General features: G+C 32.7%; 4 protein-coding genes across 4 annotated transcripts; 1 reads left to right on the top strand and 3 right to left on the bottom strand.

The window, feature by feature from the left end:
• Positions 1-1,789: 1,789 nt before the first annotated feature.
• LOC142508360 (uncharacterized) lies at positions 1,790-2,413 on the top strand. The gene is made up of 2 exons (XM_075619543.1): positions 1,790-2,293; positions 2,402-2,413. The coding sequence occupies exons 1-2, from the start codon at positions 1,790-1,792 to the stop codon at positions 2,411-2,413; spliced, it is 516 nt and encodes a 171-aa protein (XP_075475658.1).
• Positions 2,414-8,484: 6,071 nt separating this feature from the next.
• On the bottom strand, positions 8,485-8,970 carry LOC142506804 (uncharacterized). Its single transcript, XM_075619499.1, has one exon. The coding sequence runs from the start codon at positions 8,968-8,970 to the stop codon at positions 8,485-8,487; it is 486 nt and encodes a 161-aa protein (XP_075475614.1).
• Positions 8,971-11,723: 2,753 nt separating this feature from the next.
• LOC142511274 (uncharacterized) lies at positions 11,724-14,086 on the bottom strand. The gene is made up of 2 exons (XM_075619643.1): positions 13,786-14,086; positions 11,724-12,175 (listed from the first exon to the last, which is right to left on the bottom strand). The coding sequence occupies exons 1-2, from the start codon at positions 14,015-14,017 to the stop codon at positions 12,021-12,023; spliced, it is 387 nt and encodes a 128-aa protein (XP_075475758.1). The 5' UTR covers positions 14,018-14,086; the 3' UTR covers positions 11,724-12,020.
• Positions 14,087-14,787: 701 nt separating this feature from the next.
• LOC142511118 (ATP-dependent Clp protease proteolytic subunit 3, chloroplastic) lies at positions 14,788-18,422 on the bottom strand. The gene is made up of 5 exons (XM_075619639.1): positions 17,990-18,422; positions 17,394-17,508; positions 16,371-16,546; positions 15,625-15,720; positions 14,788-15,274 (listed from the first exon to the last, which is right to left on the bottom strand). Exons 1-5 carry the CDS (start codon positions 18,332-18,334, stop codon positions 14,981-14,983), a joined length of 1,026 nt encoding a protein of 341 aa, XP_075475754.1. The 5' UTR covers positions 18,335-18,422; the 3' UTR covers positions 14,788-14,980.
• Positions 18,423-19,426: the final 1,004 nt, after the last annotated feature.

Genomic DNA, 19,426 nt, shown 5'->3' with positions numbered 1-19,426 from the left:
GTACGATGATTATATGAAATATTATGTGAACTTGGTACAGCTTCTGTTCATTATTGATTGCATAATTTAAATATTAAGATTATACAAAGAATGTACCCATTCAAACACTAATTTATTTAGGTTTCGGAAACAGGAGGAGATTCACATGATTAAGTTGATCTTCACGATTGAAAAATCTGGCCAATTATTCTTTAAAAAAGAAAGAAAAATCTGACCAATTCGACACTTTATTATATTCACCGGCAAAAATTAAATTTAGGACGTCTCCATATTTTTTGTTTTTAGCTGGAGGAGGGGTTTTGTTAAATTTGAATCGTACACACTAATTTTTGTGCATTTAATAAATATAGATATATCTCATGATATATTTGATTTATTATTAATATTAATCTTCATACAATAAATTTTAAGAATTTATTTTCACTAATATTTTATAATTTGTATTTTGTTCAGCTCATCCGAGATAAAATCCTGGATAAGTACAGTCAAATAAAATTTTTAAGTTTAAAAATTTCAAAATCAGTTGCCCTGTAAATTCAGAATAAAAGAGTGTTAAAAATTAGTTGGCCCGGATGTTGTGGCTGTGGAGGAGATGGGCTCCACGCGCAAATAACAGCAAATAACTTCCGAGAGTAGAAATCATATATAGCAGGTCCACCCGCAATTATATTATATGGATACACGATATAATTATCCGAAAATTTTACAATAATAATTTTCTAAGTTCTTTGTTTTACGTAACTTTTGAGGGATATGAAAGAGAATATACAAGTACAATGTTGGATATATCTCATTTTCATATTTGATATGTTTTTATACATGATTCTTTTGAATAACAACTATATTTTTTCACGCAAATCTAACAACAATACACAAGAGACCGAAGAAGGAGACAACTCACCCCTCTTACCAAACAGAGAACCGTCAAATTTGTTGATCTAAGAACAAAAACAAATAGTTCAGTTCTCCAAGTCCGATAAGTACTCAGTTGGACCTAGTCTTTACATATCTCGAGATGTTATTCTTGTGGGTGTAAATGAGTTAAAGTTACACGAGAGTAGCTCTGAGTCAAAACTGCATTGGAGATTAATTTGACCTAGCTCGAGCCGAGTACAAGTAGCTCGACTCTTCATTTGTGTCAATTTCGAATTTTAGTTGTTTCGAGCTACTGGGCTAACTACATAATATTATGTTTTACATGATATATAATTTTCAAGGGTATTTTTTAATATAAATACAAAATTTAAACCTTAAAACTATGCTACGAATCATTTCGAGCTTGTCGAGAACGAGTTCGTGTAAATCGATGTTTTTACGAGTCGAGCTCGAGATTGAAATTGAAAACTCGAAATTAATCGTGTTGAGCCAGAGTGACATGATATTCGAGCTCGACTCGGCTAATGTGCTTCCCTAGTTCTCGTGGAAGCTAATATGATAGTAAATTAAATAATCACAAAATCTTAACTCGAAATATTTTACCAACCAGATTCAACGATTGAACGACATAGGCAAGAACAAACTGGTGATCAAATGAGGTTTGGTCTGGGACGCGGACAAAACACAACTGGTTTCAACACGTTCCATTTCCCGTATTTGATCCTTTCATACACACCATTACAACTGGCTTCCCATGCTTTTCCACTCAATTTTCTATTTTTTTTTTTTTCCCAAACATTCTGACTTTCTTCCCCCAACCCTCTTCAATATAATCCCCCAGACTCCAGCTCTCAATCAAAATCAAACCCAGTTCCTCTGAATCTGATCACTTGCATTTCTAACTTTGATCGCTATGGGGAATTACATATCTTGCACTCTAGCTGGGCCGGTGGGGAAGACTCCCGGCAAGGATACTATAACAGTTATCTTCCCCGGCTGCGACATCCGGCGTTTCCACGAGCCCACGAAAGCTGCGGAGCTCATGTTTGACATGCCCAGCTTTTTCCTCGTCAACGCGAAATCTCTGCAGATCGGACAGAGATTAACCGCGCTGAACGCGGATGAAGACCTGGAGATGAGAAACGTGTACGTGTTCTTCCCCATGAAGCGGCTGAACTCGGTCGTTAAGACTGTGGATATGGGGGTGCTTCTCTTGACGGCGAGCAAAGAGAACAAAAGGGTTCCATTCGGAAGCGTGAAGGTGACGCCGGAGTGCGACCAGAATTTTCAAGTGGTGGAGAAGAACGAGAATCGTTCGGTGCCGAAGTTGGAATTGGAAAATATAGAAGAGTACATGCCGGAGTTCAGGCACAAAATGTCTATGTGCAGGTCGAAGAAGCCGATGCTGGAGACTATAGTGGAAGAGCATTTTTCTTTGAGATTTATGATGATGATGGAAAATTAAAATTTTTTTTCCAAGTCGATGGAAGCTAGTTTTACTTAATTTATTCTGATACGTATTTAGAGTTTAATGTAAATTTTTTACAAAAGATTGAAATTATAAATCATATATATATATATATATATTAATTTATTATTTCTTTGTTATATAGGCGATCATCATATAAAATTAACATCTTGTAAATTCGTTACCGATTCAAACTTTCATCAACCAAACATGAAGTTCAAAGGCAATCAAGTCTAATTTAAAATCCGAAGAGAAATGAGCGAACAAGGAATTCAAAGGATATTACATTTGTTAGATCTATGCTGACGGCAAGCATAATTAAATGTATTCAGAAATTCCATTCAATAAATTACTAATTTGATCGATTAGGCATTTCAATAAATCTCCGATTAATGTGTAGAACCATCTATTATTTGAGTAGGTGACATGTGAAACGATGTCACAAATTTATATCGTCAGATTGGTCGATTTCGTCCATACCTACAGTGAAAAGTGATATTTTTTCATTGGTCGGGTCGGAGACTCATCCAATAAAATTTATCCGTGAAACGCGGGTTTCATAGAAGTTTTGTGTTATTATTTTGGGTTGAGTACAATAATATTTGAGTTTGATCTCGATTTAAATTCTATTTACATGAGAAACTTGATCGAGTAATTAATTTCAAGTTCGGGCTCGACTCATGTCTATGTTAAGATACTCCAACTCGTGCTTAAAAAACTCGAAAGCCAGCTCAGTATATTGACAAAAAAGTATAGGCTTAATTTATTCTGATACTCTCACCTTCCTTCTAACCCTTTAGACAATAGTTCTCGTCCTCACAACAGACTCCTCCAAACATACAAGGGATTATGGTCGTTTTTTTAAAAAAATCATCTGTTTGTTTTGTTTCATTTGCTAGGGTTTTTTTTTATTATTTTAAAAAGTCACTTGTTAGGGTTTATTTAGTTATTGATACTACTTGTTTGGTTTTATTTTGTGTAAACTCGATAAGTTAATTGAATTATATGTAACTTCGGCCAGTTAGATCAGGGCCCGAGAAAAACCGATTCGAGTAATTTGAGTTTGGTATAAATATCAATCTTATTCAGCTGATGTATGTAAGAGCTTATGTTAAGTATTTTTAAGCTTCTAGCAAATAAAATGTTTGGAAATTGTACGTACGTAGAAGCCAATAATCACTTGAAAATAAACTTTTGTAAACACTACGTATCTTAATAAATTTCGTAGTAGTTTCAATTATATAATATTTTACAGCTTGATTCGGCTACCAAGCAATTGGTCAAAGGCGACAACTAATATATTTGTGACTTTATATGGTTTATCCAAGTCACAATATTTTCATGACGTAGACACATTAGTTAAATAACCTACAATTCAAAACTTTTACATTCGGCTGCTGATAGACTTATGATTCATTCGTCATTAAAGTTCCAAATTTAGGATATGATCTCTTTTCAAAACCTAATTGTAATAAATCTTTCCTCCAACTAAAAAAAAACTCACGGGCTTACATCGCTGGTTTTTTTTTTTTTACCCACCTACAATTCAAAACTTCCATGTGTTCAGATCCATTACTTTGCTCTTCTTGCATTCCAACCTAAAGAAAGAGAAATGGAAAAATATATATATTATTTTTAAGTTTTCACCTTTCTTTACATTATTTATTGAGTTATCGTATGTCTAACAAAATATAATCTCATACCAATAATAGTAATAATAAATATAAATGCATAAACTCTCATACTCAAAATTTTCTATTAGAATACCCTAAAAATCGATTAGAATGGTAATGCGATATGAAAATAATCCAGAGTGGCATACACACACGATATGATTTTTCTTTGAATTAAAATTATTTTTAATATCCTTTATTACCCATATTTAGTTTTTAAAAAAATCTCTTGTATAGACTTTTGATTTTCCAATTGAATAAAATTAGATGTTAGTGCAATAACTCCACTTTTTTGTACTTTTTTTCCAATATTTAAAAAAATCGAGAGTAGTGGCATATAGAAAACGATATGAAACTTCAATTTAATTGAAATGTTTTTAGTATCCTCTTTTAGCCATATTTGGTAAAAATATCATCTCGTTTAATCTTGGCAAAATTTAAGTTTAATTATTTTTTTGTACATTTTATTGAATTCTTTTTTAAGTACTTGCATAATGCCGGATATTGCTGACACTATGTCGACCAAAAGAACAGGCTTTATTAACACGGTTTGCACCCACCAACGGATAGTAATTAGGTACAAAACGGGCACGTACACATATAATACCAAATAATATAATTCATTCGGCTGTTAATAACATCCGTCAAAAGAATAAATCTCTTAAAATCAACAAATACAAGAATATATAATATAATGTGAAATAATTAATAAAAAAGAATGAATATTCAAATTTATTCTGGGATACGTCTCCATCAATGGTGAGAGTAGCTAGCTTTTATTGATTCAATCGGACTAAAAGGGAAATGAAGTAGAGGCAAAAGGTGCAACTGAGAATTGTGAACCCAAAAGTGCCACCAATCATGCCCATGAACTCGAGAAACTTCACCATATCTTGCTCTTTTTTGGATTTGAAGTTGCTGGCTGGTGCATAATTCCACCCCATTTCAGCGACATAGCACCTTTCAATCCTCTCTTTCAGATTAACTTCTTGTATTCTTTCTCTTAATACGCGTAAATTCGCATCCACTATGCTGCTCGATCTGCCTGCCCAGAGACAACAACTATAATACATGAATAAACAAGCGTTGAAATATGATAAATGTATGTGAAAGCCGAGGTTTTTCCGTTTATCGAATTTAGAGGCGTTTGAACGGAAACTTCTATTAAAATTCGAGTAATGGATATGAATATCATCGATGTGTTGATATATTGTAAAAAATATCGCATATTTTTATTAGATTCCATAGCTAGAATCTGGTTAATTTACATATGTGTGGGTGTGGAATGTATAACATACCTTCATCTCTATAGCTTTGGGCTCTCACTTGAAAGGATTGGCAAGATCTTGACTTCCTACAAGGCAGAATCGTGGAACAAAGAAAAGCTTGTGAAGAAGAAGAAGCCATTTTTAGCTAGCTATATATCGATATCGTAAGTTTAAAAATCAAATCTTGGATTCTTTAATAAACAATTTAACCGATATAAATGGTTGATCAAAAAGGGTTTTCCTATAACAAAGTTTTCTGAACAATTCGGGTGAAAAATCAAGGGCTCTTTATTTCTGTTTGGAAACTTTGTTTTGAAAATGTAACTTGTTTTATAGACGTGAGTCGAATTGGAGCGGTGCTTGAGGTGCGACGGCAGCATGCATATGGATGGATTAAATCAAAGGGTAACACACGTTTGTCAAGAAAATTTAAAATGTTTTTTAGTCTAATTTAAAAAATGTATTTGATTTTTAGTTATTGGATTTATCGACGATCGTGCATGCCCCACTCATTATATGCTTTTAGATCTCTTGATTTTCGCATTTTAAAATAGCGACAACCGCGTTATTCCGTGAATTACTACATGATAAATTTGACCCTTATTATATCGAATTAGGCAAAACTATGTGAAAATTGTGAGGATTTATTAATTTTTTCTTGACTGGGTAAAGAAGTACACGAGAATTGGATGGTCCATTATAAATTGCATGATTTTTTATTTCCTTCTTTCGTATTTGTAATTGTATTGGTACATTTACGTCGCATTTGGATGGATGACTTTCAAATACATAATTACATAATCATTAGTTTGTTTGACAAAATCCACTTGACAACGAATTTCAAATGTCAACTATTTGTTTTTTAGTCATTGGGGTGATTTCCCCATTCAAATACATCTTCAAATACAAATCATTTGATCCGGATACAACATTATGTTGTATAACAAAAACTTGTGTGAGACGGTCTCACGGTCTTATTTTGTGAGACGGTCTCACGGTCTTATTTTGTGAGACGAATATCTTATTTGGGTTATCCATGAAAAAGTATTATTTTTTATGTTAAGAGTGCTATTTTTTATTGTGAATATCGGTAATGTTGATCAGCCTCACAGATAAAGATTCTTAAGACCGTCTCACAAGAGACCTACTCATTTTGGGAATATTGATCTAAAATTAATAGATTCAAATAGATTTATTATTAACAATAAAACAATATATGAAATCTTAAATCTACGTACTATTTATTTACATACTAATTACATAAAGTATAATGACTATATAAAAAAAATTAACCAAATAAAATCGTTGATTCGACTTGATTTGTTCTATTCCACGGATCATGTATATTTAAAAATGTACAAATATAACTCAACTACAACAGATCTCTCCTCTAATTAATATACATACATACATACATACATACATACATATATATATATGTGTGTGTGTGTAAATATAATTTTTTTTCACAAAATATAAAAATTATTTTCATATAAACTCCATATTAAAACTTAATTAATCACTCTTACTGAAATTTCTTAAGTGCTGAAAACTAGTGCCAGGGAATTATGTATTTATAAAATATTTTTATATAAATTTTTTTTATAAAATATTTTAATATTTGTTTTAAGAATAAATGTGTTCGAACCACTATCTATAAAAATATTTTAATTCTTGTTTAACTCATGCGCGTTTTTTATTATAAAAACATTATAAAAAACACATCTCAATTGTTCTTTAAAAAAATATATTTGGAGAACACTTTTTTAAAAATATTTTTTCAGAAATGTTTTACAAAATTTTTATCCAAATACATAATGTTAGTTTTTTTCTCTTATAAAACACCCACAAAAAAATGTATATTACTTATCCAAACGGAGACCAAGATGAATGTTTAATTAAATTTGCAATATATTTTTCCTTTTTAAAAAAATGTATGAGAAAGATTTATGGAATTTTTTTAAAAAAATATTCCCAAAGCCACGCTTGGCTTAGTTTTGAACAAATACGACTGAAAAATTTCCATTGCTTGAGAGAGCACCAAAGTTAAACATTTCAAATTACATACTTTCTATTCTTGGAAATTTACGGATTTTGATTACTGTGACTCCGTTGTATAAATACAAACATCGTTTTGATGTATGAGACACTTGACCATAAAATAAAACTTATTTCAAAGTGTTTTGTCTTACTTTTCGAGATTTCCCCTGTCATTTTGTTTTAATCTATATGTTAATTAATCACCTTTTACTATATTAGTATATGCTACAGTGGAAGTGTTTATCTCCATGTTCCAATACCATTAGATCATGTGAATCTCTCACATTCTTTTTTATGAAAGTTGATAAATATGTTAAAATTGATCTAAAGGCCAACATTTGATCATATCATATGAGAAAAAATTCTACAGGTGTAACATATAATAAAATCTTATATATATATATATATATATATATATATATATATGTATGTATATACAATAAGAAAATAAGAGGAAAAGATATGATAATGAATTTTTATGACATTCCGCAAGCCTTGTCTTAAAACATTGGCTGCGTTTGGTTGGAGGATAAAATAAACTAATGATTAATATGTAAATGATAAAGAAAATGATTGTCGAAATGTAATATATGGTGTAAAATAATATTATGTTTGATAAGATTTTTAGGTGTAGGATAATTTTGAATTTTTTTATGAAAGGACAAAATTGTCCTTTCTTCCTTTTTTTCTTCTTCCACTACGGCTACGGCGGTCCGGCGGCGTTGGTGGTCCGGCGGACGATCCGGCGGTCGAGGTGGCGGCGACGGTCTGTCGACGGCGGTGCTGCGGCGGTCCGGCGGAGATAGCGGTGCGACGGTGGTCCGACGGCGTCCGGCGGCCGAGGTGGCGGTGGTCCGGCGGCGTCCGACGGTGCTGCATCGGTCCGGCGGCCAAGGTGGTTGTAATAATTTTTTACTTGATTAGCCTGTAAATATTAGAGAGCCCTTTTCATGAAATAATAAAACTTCTCTTCGTATTCCCAATGCCAATCCTTTTGTATTTCGCCTGATCAAATAATACCTTATTTGGTTTTCACCATGTTTCGAGGTGCATAGATAAACCTTTATCTTCTTGACAAAACCTATAATCTCACAGAATTTAAGGTCCCCTTAGTCATACATAATATAGCCTAAAAACTCAGTTAAGCCCATCAAATACTCTAAAAATGAATATCTATACACACATGACAGCCGGCAAGCAACCCTTTTACCACCTTCAACACATTATCCACGGCAAACGGGCTCGACAGAGGAACACACATCACAAATAGGGCTAGCATTCCCAAAGCTACACTTGGCTTGGTTTTCATCAAATATGACTGCAAATTTTCTGTTGTTTCATAAACGTTTTCATGGCCAAGCGCGAACAATTTCTTCTCCCATTCTTTTGAATCCTCTGAAGATGGTGTCACCCTTTCTTTACTAGCGACCTCCAAGGCCTTCATTTTCTTGATCCGCATTCGGAGAACGATCATATTTTCATCTACGGATGATTTCCCCGCATCGTTATCCTCGTTTTCATATTGCTTTGCACTGACAGATTTTTTTAGGACAAGTCTTTTTGTTCTTTGGTTGGAGGGATAAAAGAAAAGGGATTGCAATTTGTGGGGTAATTTTAGGGAAGATGATATGAAAGTAGACTCCATTTTCACGATAATTTTCCACCTTGAATTCTATGGAATTCAGAGATTTAGTTTGTTTTCTTTGGCTAGTTTATATAATAATTTTGCATATTAAATACGTAGGCATAAAGCAAGTGTGTGTTCTGAGTTTCATTCTTGGACGGAAAAAAACTTATTTTTTTAGTTTTCTTTTTCTTTTTTCTAATTTCTTTTATGGTACATCATAAGTGAATTACTGGATTTTATACTTGGATAGTTGGATTTTTATTTTATTTTATTTTATTTTATCGAGGTATTTAATATTTTTTATTACGTTAGAGAAAGTATGGGGCTTCGAGTGAAGTTGCTTTGAAGCAAGTTTTGCATATGTAACAAGAGAGGGAAAAAGGTAGGATCAAGCCCTAAGCATCAGCAAGGAATTTGCGTGAAGCATTTAGATAATTGGCTTGGAACAATCATTCATGCCCTCAAATCATTTATTGTTATAATACTGAAGTTTTAGCCAAATTTTCATACCAGATATATGAATCAGTTAAAATAATCGTTAACTGAAATTAGCAACAAATGTTGTCCATAAAATTGGTCTCAAAATTTCCTAAAAATAAAAAATTGGTCTTAAATGTACTCTACAAAGAAACAAATTTGTCTCAGAATAAAAGGTTATTCCTCTTTTCCATTTTTTTTTAAAAAAATGGACTTTTAGATATACTTATATATGGTTTTTTTCCCTCTGTATATATCACGTCCCGATATCAAAACATGGCATCGGTAACGTTTTCAAAGATGTAAAATAAAACTCATGCTTTACTTAGTTAAAAGAAATTAAAGTACCAAACTGATCATAATTAGGCGTATTTTTGGCCATACTTTACTAAATAACCAACGGAGTATCCCTACTGCGTGAAACGATGAACATGCTCAACAGATTCACAACTTAATATTATCGACGCATGACACGTTTAAATCTTTGCAACGAATACACTCTACTAAAAGTTATATATGTTTCTAGCATCAACTACTATTTTTATGGGCTGTTGGAACACGGAAGATTAACTAATTTGGAGAAATGGAAAAAATATTCGCCATCCAGAAGGCATGATTGAAGTTGTGAAATCATTCATAGAAAGATGGGCAAAACGAACAAGTAATCGATTAACTCGTCACCATTCAAGTTAGAAGCGTATGGTTTTTTTTTTTTTTTTTTTTTTTGTAATGGTATGGTATGGAGATTTTTAGCTAATTATGATGAAATAATAATATAATAGAATGGTGGAAACCGGCTTAAACTTGTTAGTTGAGCAAGTATTGGCTTTTTGGATCTCACTTGTAAGAATTAATAAGGTCCATTGGATGTGATTTATTTCATTGTACTACCCTAATTGTTGATCCAAGAATCCATGACGAGCCAAATATAAGGGCCACAACATGTGAAACCACATGTAAAAACTGCTTTGACATTATGTAAATCATCATTTTATGTTTGATCATGTAAATATCTAATTTTGAGTTTTGGTCATTTAAGTCATGTTGTGTTTTGATTTTTACTATTTTTTCACGGAGTTTTGACATGACATCGATGAATGATGATGTGACACATAGATATACTGACATGTTCAATGTCACGTCAACACTCAATAAAAAAATATTAAAAATAAAACATATCATAACTTGCAAGATTAAAACCCAAAATTTAATATTTACATAACTAAAATACAAAATAGACAAATTTACAGAACCATTTTGGCCATTATTCCTTAGATACAACACTAAGATAATATATTAATGCTACATCCGACGATCCAAATTTATTCTAACATGCGAGATCCGTAATTTTTTTTTGTGGACTCCACATGTAAAAATGAATATGGATAATTGGATGCAATATTAAAATAAGAAAAATGTTAGATGTACACTTAAAATTATACGTAGATTTATATTTTGCATGATAAATTACAAAACTATCATTGAATCCAATTATATCCTTTTCTTTTTATTTTCTATTACTCATGTAAAAGAAAAATAACATATACTTTGTCAATCCAAATATACATATAATAAGACTGAAAAATATCTTATCATTAACCTCGCCCCGGTAGGCTGGCAGAGGCGTTTCATAGTACTCTGAATGTTGTCATCTGTGACACGAATTACGCTTTTCCTTTATTTTTAACAGTGTTCGATCTTCGTAGCGCTTTTCATGGTACTTTGAGACTGACAACCTTTGTAATTATTACTATTTTTTGTTTCAAAGAATGGGTATCGAAAAATACTACTGAAGCATCAAGTGTCTGTTCAAGATTTTCATCGTTCTTACGTACATATCCATGTTGCATTTCACATTTCTGCTGCCGATCATTTTCTGCTAAATGATCAACTCTTCACCATGATTTTTTTTTTAATTAAATAAGACTCTTCACCAATCACCATGAATCTAATGTCTCGGAAACTCATTGGCAATTTTTGTTATGAGCTTCTAGCAACAAAAAATATAATAGGGGAATATTGTTTTTTGTTCTCGTATTTTCAATTTTAGTTTTTTATGTTTTCAAATTTCGATTTTAATTCGCTATTTTTGTTCTTTTGGTAATTTTAGTTCTTTTTCTGACTTGAGAATAACATGACACAAAGACAATGCTAATGTGACGCTGACATGTGTAGTGTCACATCAACACTCCTAATAAAAAAAGACACTAGAATTGCCAAAACTAAAAAAATACAAGTCCATAACATAAATTTGATAACAGAGATGACCAAAATCGCAAAGCTACAAAATTACAAGACCAAAAATGCACTTTTCCCATATGATATTAAACAAGTAGAAATTTCAGATTTTTTTATACCAACAATGAAACTCACCCTTGGTAAATAATCTACCAAACCGTGCTCGCTCTGGATTCCAAAACGAAAAATGGAGAAAACCCCAAACAGTGTGAAGGTAGCTTAAAAATGCTTTTATACTTTCCACTTTGCAGGGTTACACAGTTTACATGCAGTAACATATGCAAGTAGTTTTAGTTGCAGCAGGGGAAACAAGGAATCACCAAATATATAGAATTCAATGTTTTCTGGTAGAATCAATCATCGTAAGAAGCATGAGGTGCTGCTGTACATCCAGGATCAAAGGGATCTTCAGATCCACAGCAATGCCAGTATTGGAAGATTTTACTGGATTCGGGGCTGTCCATTGTCCCGCCAGTATACACACTCTCAAACTTTCTTTTTGTTTCTCCTGCGAAGTAGCGGAATGTGGAGAGGAGTAAGGATTTTGATTTAGGGGGCAAAACTAAGCAACTAACGAATTTTTCAGCATAAGGTGGTGAAACCCTCTCTCCACATGAAAAGACAAATGAAACTTTGCACCAACAAAAGGAATCGATTAGTTCGCATTGACTACAAGGAAAATTTCATAAAAGAACCAGTAAACGGAACAGCTTATTGAATCAGCAGTTCATTTTTCAGATGTGGGGGTGGATTGAGAAAACTAGAAGACCAAAAACGGCAAAATTCTTAAAGCCTAGGTCTTTACCAGGGTTTATCATTATCAGTGGGCTAGTCAAGTTAAACTACAAAATTTTATTACTTTAATCTGACCTGGGACATACATATAAACGAGCGGATAATTTGAAATATAACCTTCATACGATAATTTTTTAGATTTTTGACCTTCTAACCATTTTAATTTGTAAACTAACCTTCATTTAAAATTTTTATATGAATTTGGTCAAAATTACCCTTACATGCTCAAGCATAATTATTCTAACCTAATTATTCATTTACTCTAATCTAAAATATTGATTTTCCCTCCTCTACATATCTTTTTTTAGTCACCTTCCCTCCTATTCTCTATCATTATCTCTTTTCTCATATTCTAGATTATTTTCTTTCTTATGCTTTCTTCTACATATCTTTCATAACGAAAAAAAAACAGTCCGATATCATTTACTTATCCCAGGTAACGATTATATGTATAATTTCTGTTATTTGTTTACTTTTGATCATTTATGTTATTTTTGTTCATTTGTCTGCAAACTATGTGAAAAAGCGAAAAAAAACAGTAGAAGAATGTGAATTGCTTTTACATTTATTTATTTTTTTAAAGAATAAGAAAAGTAGTCATGTTATAGTGACGAAGGTTCTTGAATTTTAATACAAAAAGAGGAAGAAAAAAAAAAACTAAGAAAGTCAACTTTTGATATCCTATTGCTTCAGAATTTCCAAAGAACTTCTTGAACATTCTTAATTTCTAGTCCGTTTCTTTTCAAAACATATCTGCTGACATTTGTAATTTTTTTCAAATTTTAAACAGAAGCATTCGTTTCTTATTAGATTTGTGTCAAAATGATTTTCTTATTACATTTATGTGAAAATAGTAAAGAAGTAACAATAATTTAATTTAAAAAATAAAGTCATATATCTTTTATTGGATTTACGTGGAAAGGGTAAAGAAGTAACAACCACCTAATTAAAAAATTAAGGTCAAGTGAGAATAAAATGGAGGTTATATTTTTAAATATCTCTATAAATGACAGCACATATTGACGGAAAAACAGATTAATAATTTCGATAATCTATTCGAAATTAAAGACTCGATGATCTCCAAATCACTAATAGAGAATCAGTGGAATCACAGTATGCGAACCAGCATTGAATTTTCCGAAAATGAGAGCGTTTGCTACATCAATGGAATGAAGTCAATCGTAACAGTTAATCAATTTTTTTTTTTAAAAAAAGCTATATCATTGCAGAGAAAAAAATCAGCGTACATTCTAATTAACAACAGATAGCGAGACAATGGAAGCTCATCCGAAATGGGAAAAAATCAAAGTTGAAAATTGGTACCGCCAAAATGAGCAGAGTGATAACAGCATGCCCGGTGGTGATTAAGCAATGGATCGAACTGGGTTTTGCAATTCTTGCAAGTTCTTAGTCTCTGAATTTGGTTTCCCGAACACCGGACAGACGATTTCCTCCGCGGAAGAAGCTTTACCACCAAATTTACCCGGGGCGGTGGGCAGAAAAGAGAGAATTGTAAGGTTGAGATATATGAATTTGGACTTAGCATTTGTGCCATTAGGGCTCTTCCTCTCAGTTTGGGAAGGTAGAAATTCTATAAAATGTATCATTTATCCCATCGTATCGTTAATTTTCCCAACTATTCAAAATCATATTAAAAATTTACTGAAAAGAACTTTCCAACTAATAATTTTTTTTATAGAAATAAAATGTGGTTGCAAAACAACTTAACATGATTTGTTATCTAAAAATATACATATAGTAGTGTAATTAGTAATAATAAGGTGGTTCGATATACATATTTACGTATTTGTACAATAATTTTCTGTTAAAATTTTATGGTTGTTAATTTAAATTTGAGCAGGTATCTTGTGAAACGGTCTCACGAATCTTTATCTGTGAGACGGGTCAACCCTACCGATATTCACAATAAAAAGTAATACTCTTGGTATAAAAAGTGATATTTTTTTATGGATGACCCAAATAAGATATCCGTCTCATAAAATACGACACCTGAGACCGTCTCACACAAATTTTTGTTTTTAAATTTATATAAATTCGACACATTATTATTTATATAGAATAAAGAAATATGCAGTTGTTAAAATCAACAGAATGTAAACGATAATTATAAAGTGCGTACGAGTTCCAGGTTGTTGAGGGTTTAGTAGTGTAAATGTACAGTAAAAATGGCGGGCATCAGCAATACTAACGATGATTAAACATCTTTCATCCATTTTCATTTCCATTTCCTTTACTGCGATTACATAATCAGCAAATTGTGCCAGAAAGAAGAAGACAGTGCCTCAAGCCCGTCGAACAAATTACTTGATAGATGAAAAGATTTTCTATTCATTCCATCTAATTAAATTTAGAAGAAAAATTTATGGTACTCCAAAAATAACCATAGATGGTTAGCTTTCATATATTTGCTAAAAATCCGACAAAGATCATATTACAACACCCGAGAAAATTGCACGAGTCTAGGAGTATACAAGCAATTGATTATTTGCAGCATGCATCATATAGGTGTAGGTTCTTCCTTTTTATGTTCTGCGCCTCCATCATCTTCATTGCCTTGTCTACCCACGTATCCATTTTTGAAAAGATTTTCCTCGGAGGGTAAATTCTTCTTGCCTTTCCTGCTACCTTCGATTTTCCAAGGACCCCACACACGGGTTTTTGGAGGAGGTGAAGCATCAGCAATGGGGGCAACTAGTCCAGGCTTCCCATCGTCGATCACTTCATCGACCAACCCATAATCTTTTGCTTCCCAGGCATTCATAAAATTGTCACGATCTGTATCTAGTTCAATCTAAAGCCCAGAAAAGGGAGGATAAAAAGGGTAAGCCTCATAGAAAACAATCTGACGAAGTTTCCATGAGGTTGCGCTTGGACTGATGGAGTTGAGATGATGTATTTCAAATCCATTGAGTTCAAATTCCTTCATTTCTTGTAAGGACAAAATTGAATTGAATTTAAAATTTATTCAATTTCAAGATATGCAATTTCAATAGTAATTGTGGTAGTGTGTAATTTGAAATACACCATTCAAATGAATCCCCAAATCTTCCAAATCAAATCCATCCATCCAAGGACAACCAGATATAAATTTGACCAAGAAACAAAAAGAAAGAGAGGATGGTGTAATATGAATAAGCCAACCTGTTGTTCAGGCTTCCCTGTTGCTCTTGATAGTATCTTGTTCAGCTTAATTTTGTGGTAAGCCATCTCTCTGATGCGTATGCTCATCTCCGTCGCCTAGATTAATAAAAAAGTAAAAAAAATCGCCTTCATGGTTCTTCACAAAAAAGTAACTGATATTACAAGAAAGCTCAACGCCCCGAGGTGACACCTAGTTATAAGACACTACATGGCTCCACCCCTAGTACAAATAGAAATATTACATAGTGAGACAAGACACTCATTCGGGAAGTTCATGATAGAAATTCTTAAAACTTTTCAAAGCTCATGTACAGTCATGGACTCATGAAATTTTTAATTGAGTTTAGCCATTACACACCAATCATAATTTTTTGAGCAGAAGTCCTTCATGGGACTTGAAACACATACAAATAAGATGGAATGGAAATATAAAATTATAATCACCAATCGTGATTCAGTGCATAAATACGCAAAGCAAACTCGAAAAAATATAGAACTTTCAAAAGCAGTAAGGGTGTGTAGTTTATATAAGTCAAACATAGAAAAGGATAAAGTTTAAAAATAACTTCTATCTAGGATAATGAAGCCAGTGATCATGAAAGACTCGGTGACATAGGGATACTGATAATTGAGAAATTGGAACTGAGTAGAAAACTTCCGTTCACATTCGTAAAGAAACCATGACTAAAACAAAATAAAATAGGAAAGTTTTTATAAGCCTCATACAGGATGAAATAAGAACATACTTTGCCTCCAGCTGTTCCTAGTGGCTGATGGATCATTACCCTTGCATTTGGCATGCAGAACCTCTTCCCTTTTGAACCAGAGGCAAGGAGAAAGGCACCCATGGATGCCGCAAGCCCCATATTGATGGTAGATACATCGGCCTTGCACAATTTCATGGCATCGTATATACCCATCCCTACTTGATTCAATTTAAAGGATTGATTAAAAAATTTGGACGCTAATGCCAGAGAATGGAGATTAAATTACTAAAACAAAATAAATAATACAAGTTTTTATGCCTTCATAAATCATAACTAAATTCTGAAGTGCAAATGAATACAACTTAACTGTGGATAAAAGAATTTCAAAAGGATGATAAAGATCCTATAAAATTAACTTTGCTGCAATGCAAACATAATGAAAAGCCTGTATGTTAAAGATTGATTTGGGTTTTCCATACAGCAGAGAAGATAACAACCTCACACATTCTACAATATTATTAATTGATGAATGCAGATAATCAATTACGATGTCACAATGTTCGTGTAAAGTACTGTTGTTGCTATGAGGAGATGAGGTTGCTGACAATTATAGAGCAAGCACATAAACTAAAAGAATGACACTGATAGGAATGATAAACTAAACGAATGTCATTAAAAAGTAATATTGTTGCAATTGGAAGAAATAACAGTTGTTAGAACTTAGATGGCTGTATACAAATGCCCGAGAATGTGGTTTTTAAGATTTGGCATTCAAGATCCCTAGACCCAATTCTAGAAGAAAGATACCGACATCTACACAGTATTGAGTAATTTACCAACAGAGTTCGTTATCATATTCATCCTTTCAAGGGGTTGTGATGCCCAATGTCTGTGACATCCCTAAATAGGAATGTCAAAAATAAATAGGTACTATCATATCTAAAACCAGTTCTCTGTAGGGAGAAATACATCACAAGACACTAGAAAAATTAATTTCATAAAATAAAACCTTCGAGACAAACCACATGAGGTTAGCATTTCAGCTCAACACTATGGACTCACCAGCAGTGACAGAGCCACCAGGTGAATTGATGAACAATTTGATGTCTTTTTGCTGGTCTTCTGCATCAAGCAATAGTAGCTGACTAATGACGAAATCCGCGGTCATGTCGTCTATCTGTGTTCATTAACAAATAAGTTTCCAGACAGAAGAAGTTAAGACCCACTTCAACCATTTCTTGTAAAGGAATTAAATTAATCACTTAATGCAACACATTAATCTAAATAAAATAAATCCCCCAAAGCACAGGTCTGGCTAAGACAAAACCTGTCACAGATAACAGGACTTTAGCAATCATATGCTTAATGTAGGCATTTTGATATTATTATTGGATGCAGACACATAATAACCGACTGGAAGAATCAATTTTGAGCAGACACACGAATCTGTACACAACTGCTGATTTCAGATTCCAAGTAACCAGAGTATAACAACAGCTAGCAAATGGAAATGATTAATTCGATTTCTTCATAGTCAAATCATTATAACAAGAAAAGGGATGAATCAAAACATGAAGAACTAAGCACATCTCGCAAAATTAATACGGTTTAAACACATTTAAACCCTAAATTCTACCAGAAAAAAGAAAAGAGTAAACCTGGGTGCCCAAGAAGATAATCCTCTGGCGAAGAAGCATATTCGTGGTGTCAAGCTCTTCGAATCTCGGCAACCAAGAAGGAGCTGCATAGTTCGACACATCCAAATTCCTAGTGGAAAACCTCTGATTTGTCGCATTCACAATCATGTTTCCTCTGCTTCTACTAGTAGTACTGCTTGTAATTTGACTAGTATCACTGTAGCTGGTAGCAGTTCTAATCGGAGATAGCTGGTGATTGGGTTGACAAATAGTGGATGTACCGCGGCAGTGGGAGGCGGCCAACGCGGCGGCAGGTCTCGGAAGAGTCGATGCGGCTGCAGTGGACGTTAAAAATCCCACCTCCATTTCTCCTCTACCAAGGTTTCTTGTTCGTCCGAAATCCAATATTGATCAGAAACAAGATTGGGGTGTGAGAGCCACTTGGCCGGAAAGAGTTTCTAAAACGACGTCGTTTTTTGTCCTAAAAAAGTTCAAAATTATTTATTGGAATCCAAAATAATTTAAAACCCTTGTAGTTGTGAGATATTATTATAGTGTCGTCCCTTTTCATGAATGACCCAAATAAAAAATTCATCTCACAAAATACGATTCATAAAACCGTCTCACACAAGTTTTTAAGTAATATATTTGGTATGAGACAAAATAATGATACAGACTAAGTCATATAATAACTTAATAAACCTGACCGCTTTTAAATTTTTTGTGGAAGGCTAATGTTTTAAGCTCAACTTTTGAGTTTATCTACACTCATTTAAGAGTAGATTTCTTGTGAGACGGTCTCACGAATCTTTACATGTGAGACTGATCAATCTTACCGATATTCACAATAAAAAATAATACTCTTAGCATAAAAAATATAATTTTTCATGGATGACCTAAATAATATATTCGTCTCACAAAATACGACCTGTAAGACCGTCTCACACAAGTTTTTGCTCTCATTTAAAATGAGTTTGATTGGAGAAACCAACCCTTAAAAAAAACAAATCGTTTTGTTATAAAAGTTTTTTTTAGATATTTAAAATTATTTTTTAGAAGTTAGAATTTTTCAATTTTCGGCTTCAACTTCTAATCTACTAAAAATAAAAACACATTTCAATATTTATCCAAACTCAAAACTGTTGTGAAAAAGTAAAAATTTATGGTAAAAAGTAAAAATCTCAAACTCTCAAAATTTACCAAACTACACACTTTATAATATTTTTCTCTCTACTCAATTGTGATTTTCTTCACAAATGAGAGATCTATTTATAGAAAATCTTTACAAATAATCCAAAAATAAAATACATCATTACCTACATCATCACACACTAATTTTCAATATTTACAACTCTTATTTTCAACATTCAAATATTCAACATTCAAATATTCAATACTCACATTTTAAATATATTTTTCAACACTCCCCCTTGTGATGATGATCATAATGATTGTCTT

This window comes from Primulina tabacum, chromosome 1 (genome assembly GCF_025594145.1).
Source record: "Primulina tabacum isolate GXHZ01 chromosome 1, ASM2559414v2, whole genome shotgun sequence".
Lineage (NCBI taxonomy): Eukaryota > Viridiplantae > Streptophyta > Magnoliopsida > Lamiales > Gesneriaceae > Primulina > Primulina tabacum.
Note: the sequence above shows the minus strand (reverse complement) of the source record. Positions and strands in the feature narration are given on the sequence as shown.